The following is a 12,746-nucleotide window of genomic DNA, read 5'->3' on the forward strand; positions in this document are numbered from 1 at the left end:
ATTATCAGGATTTCCCTCTCCACCCTGTGCCTCACATTTTGCTTCGAATGTTTCAGCCAATAAGTACTAAAATTATTGCATACCTATGCTACTGAAGCTCGTCGTGCAGTGGATAAGAACATTCTCTTGAACAGGAAAGCTTCATTGTTTCAGACTGTAGGTTTTAACCAACTGTACGATTCTGTGAGTTAGTGTGTGGTTTGTCTCTTTCTCTCTGTCTCTGTCTCTCTCTCTCTCTCTCTCTCTCTCTCTCTCTCTCTCTCTCTCTCTCTCTCTCTCTCTTTCTCTCTCTCTGCCCCTCTCCCAAACAACAATAACTGTCTTTATTACATCCAGCGTTCTCATTTTAGATATATTTTAAAATGTTTGACCCTTCAATTAATCCATCAGTCTAATGACATTTAACGATTTTAAGTCGGAACGACTATGATACAGTTTCAAAACTGTCTTTAATTTTACTTTGCTTCATTGAGGTTATCAACATTTATCTTAGGTAATGGTGTGATTGGTGGCATACCAATTAAGCTCCGCTGTTTCTCTCAAAGCAATGACTTTTCTTTGTGCAAAACGTTCTCCGACCACAAGTACACAAATTAAATATTTTTCTACGAACAGTTTAGGATGAGTTGCCATTTAACGTCCTCTGAAACTCATATACTTCCTTTCTTTAGCATCGGAAACCATTTTCAGGCTTAGTCTGTTGGTAAAATAAATGCATTGTTGCATCTCAGAAGCTTTCTGCTTCGGACATGTTTCATCGAGGTTATCTTCATTCTCCCCGCAAATATAAACAGACAACCTATAGATGTCCATCCCTGTAACACAGGCGCGGTAGAAGTGGACACATGTGTCCGATGTCGATGAAGAACGCAACCTAGAATGAAATGGGGATCCTGTGATAAAGAGTCTTGTAATTGTAACGTCTTTCGTGTACTGAACAGTGCGCGCCACTGATGCATCATGGACAGGATTTTACAGGCCATTCGGCTCTTTGCATAATATTTCATTAGAGCCGCCAGGTGAATTGCTTTTAATAATTTACAGCCATATTTAAGTAAAAATCCTATATTAAGTATTTTTTGATTGGCAGGCATTGGAGAAATATATGGACACTTTCAACGAAGAAGGACGCTTACTTTGCCAAAATCTGATGGCAACGGGTGGTGCAGAGGTGGACGTGTATCCAATCATGAGCCTAAGCGCGATGCGCATTATTCTGTCTACCGTTGGCGGCCTGGAGATGGATCGTCTAGAACCAGATCCAAGCAAACAAGTTGAGCTTGTCGCCACGATCTTTAAAGGTTTGAAAACAGCGGCGGTAAGTTTATGAAACTTCTGAAAGCATGTTAATGCTAAGACTTGCTCTCTTGTTTTCATCAGTATATGGACTAGCTTCAAATGAAATTGTTCAGTTTGCTCTGATAAAGACCTAGTATGTGCTTCAGAAAACATAAGTAAAAAACACTCTTCCATGTTCTTTTTCAACAGGTAGATCTTAATGGCAACTTTGTTTCTGACCCGACTGAAAATAAATTAGGTTGTTATTCTACAACGGATTAATTTTTTTTTTCCTTAACGAGAAACTAAAAGGGCACTGCATAAGACTTACAATCCATGAAGCAACTCTGCACTGGCAGTCTGATTTAGAGTACGTTATTGTAATTAAAACAGAAATTTGAAACCAACTGTTGTACAATAGCAACATCCTCGTTAGGAATTGTTTTACATAAAGAATCGTGAATATGATGACATTTTATTATAGTGTAACCAGCGCTGAACAACATTCTCAAAGTATCACTTGAACATAAAATTACGTAGTTAAATTAAGTCAGAGAGACAGTGGGGTTTATGGACAGAAGGCAAAGAATGTCGGAACTATGTACACTGGGGCACGCCATGCAGGCTCCAAGGTCCAACCTAGATACCTGAAATTATTCGTGATAGATATTCAACGTGGGAACTTCTATTTTTCTACATTCCTTAAAACGATGTTAATGCTAGCAATACCAATGTGTGTGGTGCGTGTAGGTGGAGGAGGGCGATCTGAGGAAGGGTACTTAATGATCACCTCTTGTAAATGATGTAGTCTGCTCTAGAACCTTATATTTTAAAATTTTTAAGAAGTTATTTATTCTCTTTAATTAATTTTTCTACCAGGTCCTATAATTGCTTGTAATTTCTTCAGTTACCCTTAATCCATTGATCTAAAAATGTAAGTATTAAACGTAGATCTGACTTTTCAGAACAAAATGATGTCATGTTCTATACTTTGATTTTGAGGACCCTCCTCACACATGTCTACGTTAATTCACCAAAAAACAACTAGAAATGGCAAGGGGGAACTGTCCTCACTTATGTTTCTAATGAACTCCTTAAATTTATTTAGGTTTACTACTTCTTACACTACTTCATGAACAAGTTAAACATTCGACTGCGGGAGATCAAGTGATGCACTCCCGATTATTACCATACGTTTACCGAATTCCTCTGTTAAGTTAGGAATTTGTTATTACCCACCATAGCATCTGAATCAATAAAACGTTAATGTTAGTACTAAACAGTAGACCTGCTGAGTATATCTCCACTGTAATTTGAAGGAAAAATTCGTTGTGATGCTGATGTATATTCGATTCTTAAAACCGAAACATGTATCGCAACCTCAATAAGTAAAAACTGCTATTCTCTATCAACTTATACAAGTTCTCATGATGGTACTATGTTACTCATTAGACAAGGTTTGAGAACTGTGATCTGCTAGAGAGTGGCGCTCAAATCAGGTCTGTAAGTCGTCACAGTAAATTTATGTATATCAGCCTGCCTGACAGTATTTTAACACAAAAACAATTTTATGACGAGTGCACGTAATGCATGTGTAACAAAACGATTGCTTTGTGCACTCGAAGAAGAGGAATACATTTTAGACTTGTGATCCATACCAATCGTTTAGATGTTTAAATAAAGAGTTCTTTTCCTTCACGTTCATTACCACCTTACCTTCGCAATAAGCGTGAGTAGGTATTGTAGCAGAGTTATGATGTAGTTTTCTGGAACACTGCCATCATAGATGACGTTATGGGAATTCCCCCCTCCTTAACCCTAGTCGGACACAGACCAATTTCCGTATGTATAAAATGCCAGGAAATTAAAAATTTGCGGAAAATTCTAATTTTGGCGAGCTTTTCTCCTATACTGTGTAAGTTGAGCTATTGTCCTATGTTTAAATTGGTGGTAGTCATGCTGGCTGACCTAAAATACTTGCGCAGCTCTATGACGTCAGAATTAAAGACCAGGGATACTGCTATAGCCTTAGTATGATGTCATAATTCAAGACTGCAGACCTGGAATACAATATGGCGATCGAGATTGGCAACCAGGTCACGCTCGCTCAGGTCCATGTTATCAGAAACGAGGGTATCGGATCATAGTGCAACCTTAGCATAATGTCATAATCCAAGACCTAGAATACTGGCTCAGCTCTAACACTACATCAGAATGCCAGAAAACAGCGAAGTAACTTACATGCAGAACCCTGTAGAGGTATTTTTAGCAGACAGGTCATTGCATAATTCCTTCCTAAGTTAGGTGATTTATCATGCTTATAAAGTGGTATGTACTTGGTCAGCACATGAAGTCATAGAAAACGATAATTTGAAGTCTGAAATACATACAAGTACTGTTAGGGACAGTTGCATCTTTCTGTAAGCAAACTTGGAGAAGAGAAAGAACAATCCAAACAGTCTACTGCTGTACCTGTGGTAGCTAACTGTGTCCATACTAAGACTCACCATAGTCACACTGGGTTAGCCTCTTTTGTACGGTGGCAAAATTCTTGATGGCCAGATCGCTTGAAAAGTCCAGAATAGCATGGTAAAGTAACCTGCAACCCCCACACACTTTCTTATTCTGAATGGAGTAACAAATACATGCACATCCGTAGCCCTGGTGGTGCACATTTGTGCAGTGAATGTGAAGGGGAAAAAAAAGAAAGAAAGAAAGAAAGAGTCTGGTACAATCATCTAAAAATAGCCACGAACATTTCAGTGTGGAATGAATGATGTCCGTTAAATCAGCAGTAATATAATCAACCACCACAACGCCGCCTAACATGGAAACTTATGCAATATAAACCAGGTGTGTACTGGAAAATTTGCAAATAAAATACGCTTATGCTTACTTACTAGTCGAATCGTACCATCAAAAATGTAGCAAATACATATGATGGAAAAGTACCACATTTTCTCAGAGTGTGGTGGTCAGTACCCTACCTGTACAGTATATTTGAAAACCAATAACTGAACTGCCATCCCCAGCAGAGTTCAGCGCCAATTGACGGCAGACGACTGCAGCATGGCCAGCCAAAAAAGACACTATATTCATCTGATGAGAAGAATACGAATGCTATACCTTGAGAATGCAAGTAGAGGACTAACGGGAAATCATTTGTCTGTGTCATGCATCACTAGAGCAGCAGAGATCGTCTCCAGTACAACCCAACTGACCACTGACGGCTCATGAGGCATACCTATTTCCAGACCTGGCCCACAAGTGTGTTATTGTGTATTATGGTGCATACTTAACATCAAATGTATCTGTAGCATTTCTAAATGGCGACAGGTGACATACATTCAGCGCACATTGTTGAACAAGGGACTCCGCCAAAGTCGAGCGCTCAGTGTTCACATGCTGGCGCAAAGACATCACTGGCAACCGGTCGGCGTGGTAGATGGTTCAAATGGTTCAAATCGCTCTCAGCACTATGGGACTTAACATCTGAGGTCATCAGTCTCCTAGAACTTAGAATACTTAAACTTAACTAACCTGAGGACATCACACTCATCAATGGCTGAGGCAGGATTCGAACCTGCGACCGTAGCGGTAGCGCAGTTCCAGACTGAAGTGCCTAGAACCGCTCGGCCACAACTGCCGGCTGCGCGGCGGATGAATCACGTTTTTCTACATCACGTTGACAGTCGTCTCCACAAACGCCGACACGTAGGCAAACAGCTCCTCAAACATGCAGCGCGCCACAGACAGTTACACTAGACATTCTCTTGCACTTTCATGGGACATGTCGGAGTAACTGAAGCCACCATAACAGCTGCGAATCATCTGAATCCCTTCATGCTTGATTTCTTCCCTGACTATTATGTCATATTTATGCAGTGTAACTGTTCGTGTGTCAAAGCTACAATTGTGCTACAATGATTTCAGGAGCATGATAGCGAAATCATGTTAATTTCTTAGCCACCAAAGTCACTTTATGTGTATCTAATGGTTCCGATCTGGGTCGATATCGAGCATTGTCACAGCGTATTCAAATTTTTGTTTTCTTTTTCCTTTATTGTAATTTCATACCCCTGCCCCCATATGGGCCAGGACGGCTGGCAGCGGCCCAGTCCACCGCTCTTCAGCCAAAAATGCTTTAACAAAAATACAAGCGGAACTCTTACATAAAAATGGGGTAAAAAGGGGACATAAAAATAGAGTAAATAGAGATGATGTGAGTTAAAATATACATTTATATGGGGACATTGGGGGACAAGTAGAAAGTCGACATAAAGTTAAATGAATACAGCTAGCAATTCGTTGCATACTTAAAATCACTTGAGTCAAACAAAAGTAGAAAGTCGCCACAGTATAAAAATCACACAGAGCAAGACACTTAAAAAACAAAATCACTGGAAACAACAAAAGTCGACATAAAGTTAAAGGAACGCAGCTGGCAATTCATTGCATACTTAAAATCACTGGAACCGAACATAAGTTAAAAGTTGGCAACAGTATAAAAATCACACAGAGTGAGACACATAAAAACAAGACCAATGGAAACGAAGGAATACTCACAAAGAATAATAACCGCTGGTAGGAACCTGCCGAAGGACTGGAGGTCAGAGAAGGGGAGGGGGATGCGTGGTGGGAGGAAGAGACAAAGGGAGGGACAGTGGGCGCACCAAAAGGCAGGAGATGGTCAGGGCGGGAGATGAAGAGGGAAGACAAGCCAGGAGGGAGTGCAGAGACACTAGAGCCCAGGAGAGGGTGGGCGCATGAGAGGGGGAAAGCAGCTCAGGAGAAGGGAAGGGAGAGCAGAGAGAGCCCTGAGGAAGAGGCAGGAGGAAGGTGGGGTTAGAGTTGGTAGGAAGGGTACATGTCACGGTGTAGCTCATCATCCGAGAGGGGTAGGTGCTGGAAATTGTGTTGGGAAAGGAGGTGGAGGGTGTGGAGATGGAGATAGGGTGGGACACAACGGTAAAGGTGTGGCAACAGGCTGTGGGCGGAGAGGAAGGGGGACACCAGGGGGTGGGGTGGATCGCGGTTGCAGACAATATAGAGGGAGCGGATGTGTTCAAGGAAAAGGAGAAGGTGAGGAATGGGGATGAGGTCATAGAGGATGTGCGTGGGGGATGAGAGCCGGATGCGGAAGGCGAGGCACAGTGCATGGCGTTCGAGGAATTGGAGGGCTTTATAGAACCTGGGAGGGGACAGAAATCGTAGCCACCCTATCATAACAAAGGACGAGGTGGATCAAGGATTTGAAGGAGGCGTTCTCAAATCAGCGGACAGTTATTTAAGGGAATTACATGACTTGTGCATAGACACCTGGTGCCTGTACCAATGAACTTAGAATCGTTGATACGCAAAATCGGTGATATACTGTGTTACAAAGACAGCATAACCAGCTATTAAGTGGGTAGCCATAATGTTTCGAGCCGTCTATGTATTTAGTGGTTTCTGCATTGTTATTCTTTTTAAAGAATTAATGATGAAAATAATAATGTCAGAATTTAAGACTTCCTTTATGCACAAAAATGACAAATTTGTGCAATAGTTCATTACGCTTCTAATAGTTTGCGTTACTTGTTACATCCACAGAATCCTGACGTCTACTTTCAAGTATCTCATAAAATCCCTTGACATGAAATTTACAAATATGTAAATATAATTTACGCTGTCTCTTCATGTTCTAAGAGTGAGAATATTTAAATATGTTTTACAGCTTGTACTTAATTGTGGCGTTGCAAACAGTCAACCAATATATTGCTTCGTCCTATGCATGTCTCGCGAAAAGGCCATGAATATAAAGTCAGAGACATTCGATCCCACATAGAGCTTTACCAGCAATCGTTTCCCCTCCGAACAATTTTCGTCTGGAACAAGAAAAAGTGGAAGTGACATTGGTATACAAAGTACCCTCTTCCACACAACATCATGTGGTTTGCGAAGTATAGACGTAGATGTATAATAGTAATGCTCAATGATGATCATTCTACCTATCAAAGGGAATTGCACTCTAAACTTTTATATACCTTATTGCCAGGCATTGAGTATTAAAGTTCCAGGTTGTTGTATTAACTTATTCAGTACTTCCCATGTTTAGTTCGACATTAATTAATACAGGTAACTGCGTAAGTTGGTCTGATTTGTTTCCAGACATGCAGGTATAGTCTAAATGTATGAAAGAGGAAGAATGCATGACCTAACAACTGTCTGATAGTCAGGAATCTTTTTGTTAGGCAGTCAGAATATTGTTCAAACATGCACTTCCTTAAATGGAACAATGCCTGTTGGCATTAACATACTAAAAATAGGTTGAATTAAAATGTTCGAGTTGTTTGTTGCTTGATTGTAGTGGAAGTCGTTTACGAGGTAGCGTATTTCCAAAAGTTCCCAGACTGGCACTTGCAGAACACCTGTATATCGCACACCAAAAGACAACACAAATGCACACACTACGTACGCGAACTCTGACCGGTAACGGGACAACCATAGCAGATTTTGATCAAAACGACCACCGGCAACTAAAAAGGAAGCTTCCAGGCTGGTATGGAACGACTTCTGGATTCGTGCTAACATTTCACTTTAGCTGTCCGAGCACGCGGCAGCAATATATCATTGGATATCATAGGATGTAGTTCGTATGTCCTTGTAGGCAGGGCCTCTCAGGTTTCCCCACATAAAGAGCTTATAGGCGTCAAATCTACGGAATTGGCTGGCCAGTACAGATCGTCTGCGTCTAGTCCAAGGATCTGGAAACAAATTGTGAAGACGTAATTTAGTACATCGTGCAATATGGACTGAGCAGCCATCATGAGGATACCACAGGTTTCTCCTAGTCTGCAAAGGAATGTCTTCTAGCATCCCTGGTAGTTGGTGTATTAGGAGTCTCTGATACATGTGTGCACCCGGTGTTCTGTGTACGAAAAACAGGCCTATAAGCTGATGCTTCACAAATGTACGCCATATGTTTACACTCCGTTGAAGCTGGCGAAGCGAATATGGTTTTGTTAACAGACCAGTAGTGCGTGTTTCAGCAGTTTATGTGGCCATGATTGACAAACGTGGCTCATCACTAAGCAATATACATGATTCATTTGGTGTATACTGCCATAATGTCCATGTACATGCTCATAATCGTTTCCATGCTGCTCCTGATGGCGAGAGATATGATAGAGATGGAACCTAGGTCAATGAAAACGCATAGGACACTTACCTCACTCATGCACTATCCTCGTGCGATTGTGCAGGAGCTAATGAACGGATCAAACGCAACAGCAAGAAGAAAATTTGTCGTCACATTTTTATCTCTGTTTCGTTGACTAGGTGGAACGCTACCACTTTCAAGCAACTGGTTGACGAAGTGGATAAATAATGACCGAGATGGCTGAGTCCACTGAGATAGCTTACTGTGTACACCGTACAAGAACGAATTGCACTCGCCCTACGTACTCCATACACCATGATCAGTCGACTTTTTCTACATTGGTGAGTTACACTGTCCGCTCACGATCTACTGTTCGCACTGTCGCATACTGACTGACTAGCAGCTCGCAATGCACGCAGTGAACACCCAAGCAGACTGTAAGCTGACCTAACGAAACCATACATAGCAACCACGCAGGTTCAATGGTACAAACAAGTGTAGATGTGGAAACTTTTCTAAAAACGATATCTCGTAAGTGACTCGCACTAGACGATTGTAACAAACAGCACTGGCATTCTAATTCATCCTACTTTAGTTTATTTATGTCAACAGGCATTGTTTCGTTTAAAAAAGAGGATATTTGCGCAAAAAATAGGCTTTCTGGTTGCTATTACAATCTGATTATTGGCTAGCAATACGGCTATGCAAAAAGCGCACATCAATGGCTTTCTATTTCCAGAATATTTTAGGTGATAGTTTAAGGTGATTCACTCTGTATAATACTTTTCTTTCATTGTCACTATACCTGATCATTTTGTTAACAGAAACTAATATTTCAACCGTGGAAAGCCTTTCATTGTGCTCTGTGGATGTCTCCGGAAGGTCGGGAAGTGAGAAGAGTGAACAAGATTTGCAGGAACTTTACTGAGACGTACCTCAATTGTCTAAGAGATGATGTTACTAGTATTAAGGCGAAGGAACGAACTTATTTGTCCGGTCTATATTCAGAAGTGCATTCAGAGAAGATAGCGACAGAAGACTTCATGCGCGATGAAGTAAGTATGCACGGGTGCGAACTACATTGTGTATATTTTCAATTGATATGCTTAAAAATAAATGTTTTAGGTAATAAAGATACATTTAATGAAGTTACAGAATAATTCTTTGATTCGATTTTATATTCCAGCAGAACCATATGTAAATCAAACAGCCTTAGTTTCTCTATGCAATTTGTCATTGACAAAAACGTATTACCATTACACAAAAGGACTGTACAGTGTGCCCTCTCCAGTAAAGACTCATATGAACTGTAAAGGAATAATATATAGTATTGCATCTCAGAGAAAGGGTATCGAAGATTTTACAACCTCGATTTGGATTCCATGCGTAATGGACAGAAACACAAGCGGAATACACATTTTTGCTACATCCTTTCAATCTCTCTGCTGTGATAATGAAACAGTTTCATTTAGATAATAGCATGGGGAGTGGCCGAATATTGTTTATGAATCAACCACAGCTGAGGGAGATAGTGTCATTCAGAAATTTTGTGTGAAAGTACTGTGCTAACAGGTAATGGAATTAGAAGATTTCGATGCAGTTCGATACAGTTCCTGTGTCAATGTATTAGTGAAGTCGAATTCCATTGTGAAAATAACGTTTGATTCTGCACATTTCTGTTACGTGTGATGTTAGGCAATGCTCCCATATGCGGCAACTCAATTTCTTGTGATGCAAGATGACAAGGCATACAATACTGGTAAACGGCAAAGACATATTCACTTCTGATTTTCCATGTTTGATTTCGACGACTGTGCTGGATAGCTGGTATCCCATTTTCGAAATCTTGCACATTATTTCCCGATAAAACAAATGTCTCTTAAGCATTTGTATCTGCTAAGTGTGCAAATATCCTAGACTTCCTCCGAAAACCTAACCTCTTTACTGGATAAATCAGTTGCGTTTTTAAGACGAGTTACGTGCTGAATGGCATTCATTGCGCCGTAATGCTACCCATTACCATTCAAGGAAACTACAATCCTTCTTAGACTCATATACAGCGAATTGTCTGATAAATCTTTATATATAAAGTCAACCACTAATTAGCAATGATTCCACAGTTTAGGGTGAAACATTAAGTTAGCGAGCTTTAAAGGAAATGATCCGAAAGGTGCTATCCTTTGAACGGGAATTACGCAACATTTAATACTCCTGTTTCAATGACACTGACAGAGGAGTAGCAATATTATTGGCCCTGTATCACTGAATTTTTATTTCAATATTTACAAGTAGGAGCTACAAGTGAGAATCACTTTGTCAATAGCCATGTTAATTTGGCTCTGGGGATATACGAGTTTACAATGGTCATTTTCGGCCTCTACCAGAGATGAAGGCCAATATATAGTAACATACTGCTGATATTACTCCGAAATTGCTGAGCAACTGTCGATTACCCCGTATTATGAATGCAGTATGTCTGCGAGGTCTCCAGGGCTCATAAGAGACAAACTATGTCAACGGAGGTTAATAATGAAGTACACATTATGTCTTTCTCACTTGTTTGATACTTTCTGCCCATGTCCCTTTCCTAAGCCAATACCTAAGCCACTGCACATTCTAACATTTCTATACGTTTTCTTACATTCACAGCGAATGATATGCACCTGATGCCCAAATTGGAATTATATTATTTCTAGTATAAATCATTTCCGCATCAACACGATGGAAAATTAACCAAGTTTCACTGTCATACGATAATTGCCGCCCACAATGAACCTCTGCGACTAGCTGCAGTTTAATTATAACCACTCGCTATTTCGCTAACGAGCCCCATTTACGTTGCTTATGAGAAAAATAAGTAACACTCTTTGTGGCCAGCCACGTCCTAGCAGCAATTGACCCGCCAATCAGACAAGAAACTGTCCATTATTCACACGCTCTCTACACGAAAATTTAGTCACTGGTCAATGAGACAGAGGGAGGATCCCCTCCTAACTAAATCTAAAGCCATCCGAGTATGGTTTTCCCCTTAACGATAGCAGAGAGAGAGGAAGAGAAAGAGCAAAAAAGATAGCACTGTTTTGCTGAACAAATTGTTCTGGCGCCTACTCACCGGAGAATGTAGGTCCTTACAAAAATTTCCTACTTCCAAACTTGTGTCTTTATTAAAAAATGTTTCTCATCATTCCACCATATAAGACGTGACTGCGTTCATGTGTCTACCAAGAAAAATCTTGCCCTTAGTCTCGCCTCTTCTAGCATTACTGGGTCACAGATGTGACAAAGAACCCATTATCAGACAAGAGAAACGGACATGCCTGAAGTTTGCATTGAACTTCCCCTCACCAGTCTGCTGTGGGTCTGTTGCATGTTTTTAGTATCCAAAACACCTCAGACCACCGACAGTAAATATGTAAATATCGTCCTATAATATAAGAAGAACCCTCCATGTCGAGGCCTCAATGTCTGTCTATTCTCAGAGGGCAGGGTCTTTTTCTTTACCTCAGGTCCCCTCCTTCCTTGAGAAAGACTATCCAGCCATGGCTTAGATCCAAAATTGAAGCCAAAACCGAGTATTAAGTTACTAGATAATAATTTTCCTTTTTATGTGGCTCAAATGACTCTGAGCACTATGGGACTCAACATCTTAGGTCATCAGTGTCCTAGAACAGAACTACGTAAACCTAACTAACTTAAGGACATCACACACATCGATGCCCGAGTCAGGATTCGAAACTGCGACCGTAGCGGTCCCGCGGTTCCAGACTGAAGCGTCTAGAACCACTCGGCCACTTCGGCCGGCTTCCTTTTTATAGAAAGTAAGAAGAAATATAGTTACATTATCGTTAGAAGAAGGAATGAGGGCAGTGGCGAAGTGTCCATTAAGGCCCTAAGGGAGAGTCTACCCAAAAAATTCCAAAATATTTCGTACAAACTAAATTTAATCCAATATGATCATGTTCAATGGTAAATATTTTCAAATAATTCACGTTTGAACTTCGTATGTGCAACCACCATAAAATGTGTCACGTGCTTATGGTGAAAACTGGAAGTTAAAATATAGTAAATTGTGGTAGCAATTAACTGATTACTGAAGCATACAGGGTGTTACAAAAAGGTTCGACCAAACTTTCAGGAAACATTCCTCACACACAGATAAAGAAAAGGTGTAATGGTGACATGTGTCTGGAAACGCTTAATTTCCATGTTAGAGCTCATTTTAGTTTCGTCAGTATGTACTGTACTTCCTCGATTCACCGGCATGATTTCATACGGGATACTCTACCTGTGCTGCTAGAACATGTACCTTTACAAGTACGACACAACA

General features: G+C 40.6%; 1 protein-coding gene across 1 annotated transcript in view; it reads left to right on the top strand.

The window, feature by feature from the left end:
• LOC126355421 (cytochrome P450 4C1-like) overlaps positions 1-12,746 on the top strand; it is a 183,665-nt gene that overhangs the window by 121,275 nt on the left and 49,644 nt on the right. Inside the window, exon 3 of the mRNA XM_050005724.1 lies at positions 1,091-1,318. Within this exon, the coding sequence (XP_049861681.1) occupies positions 1,091-1,318 (228 nt within the window). The remainder of the gene's footprint in view (positions 1-1,090; positions 1,319-12,746) is intronic.

The sequence above is a fragment of the Schistocerca gregaria genome, chromosome 3, assembly GCF_023897955.1.
Source record: "Schistocerca gregaria isolate iqSchGreg1 chromosome 3, iqSchGreg1.2, whole genome shotgun sequence".
Taxonomy (NCBI): Eukaryota; Metazoa; Arthropoda; class Insecta; order Orthoptera; family Acrididae; genus Schistocerca; species Schistocerca gregaria.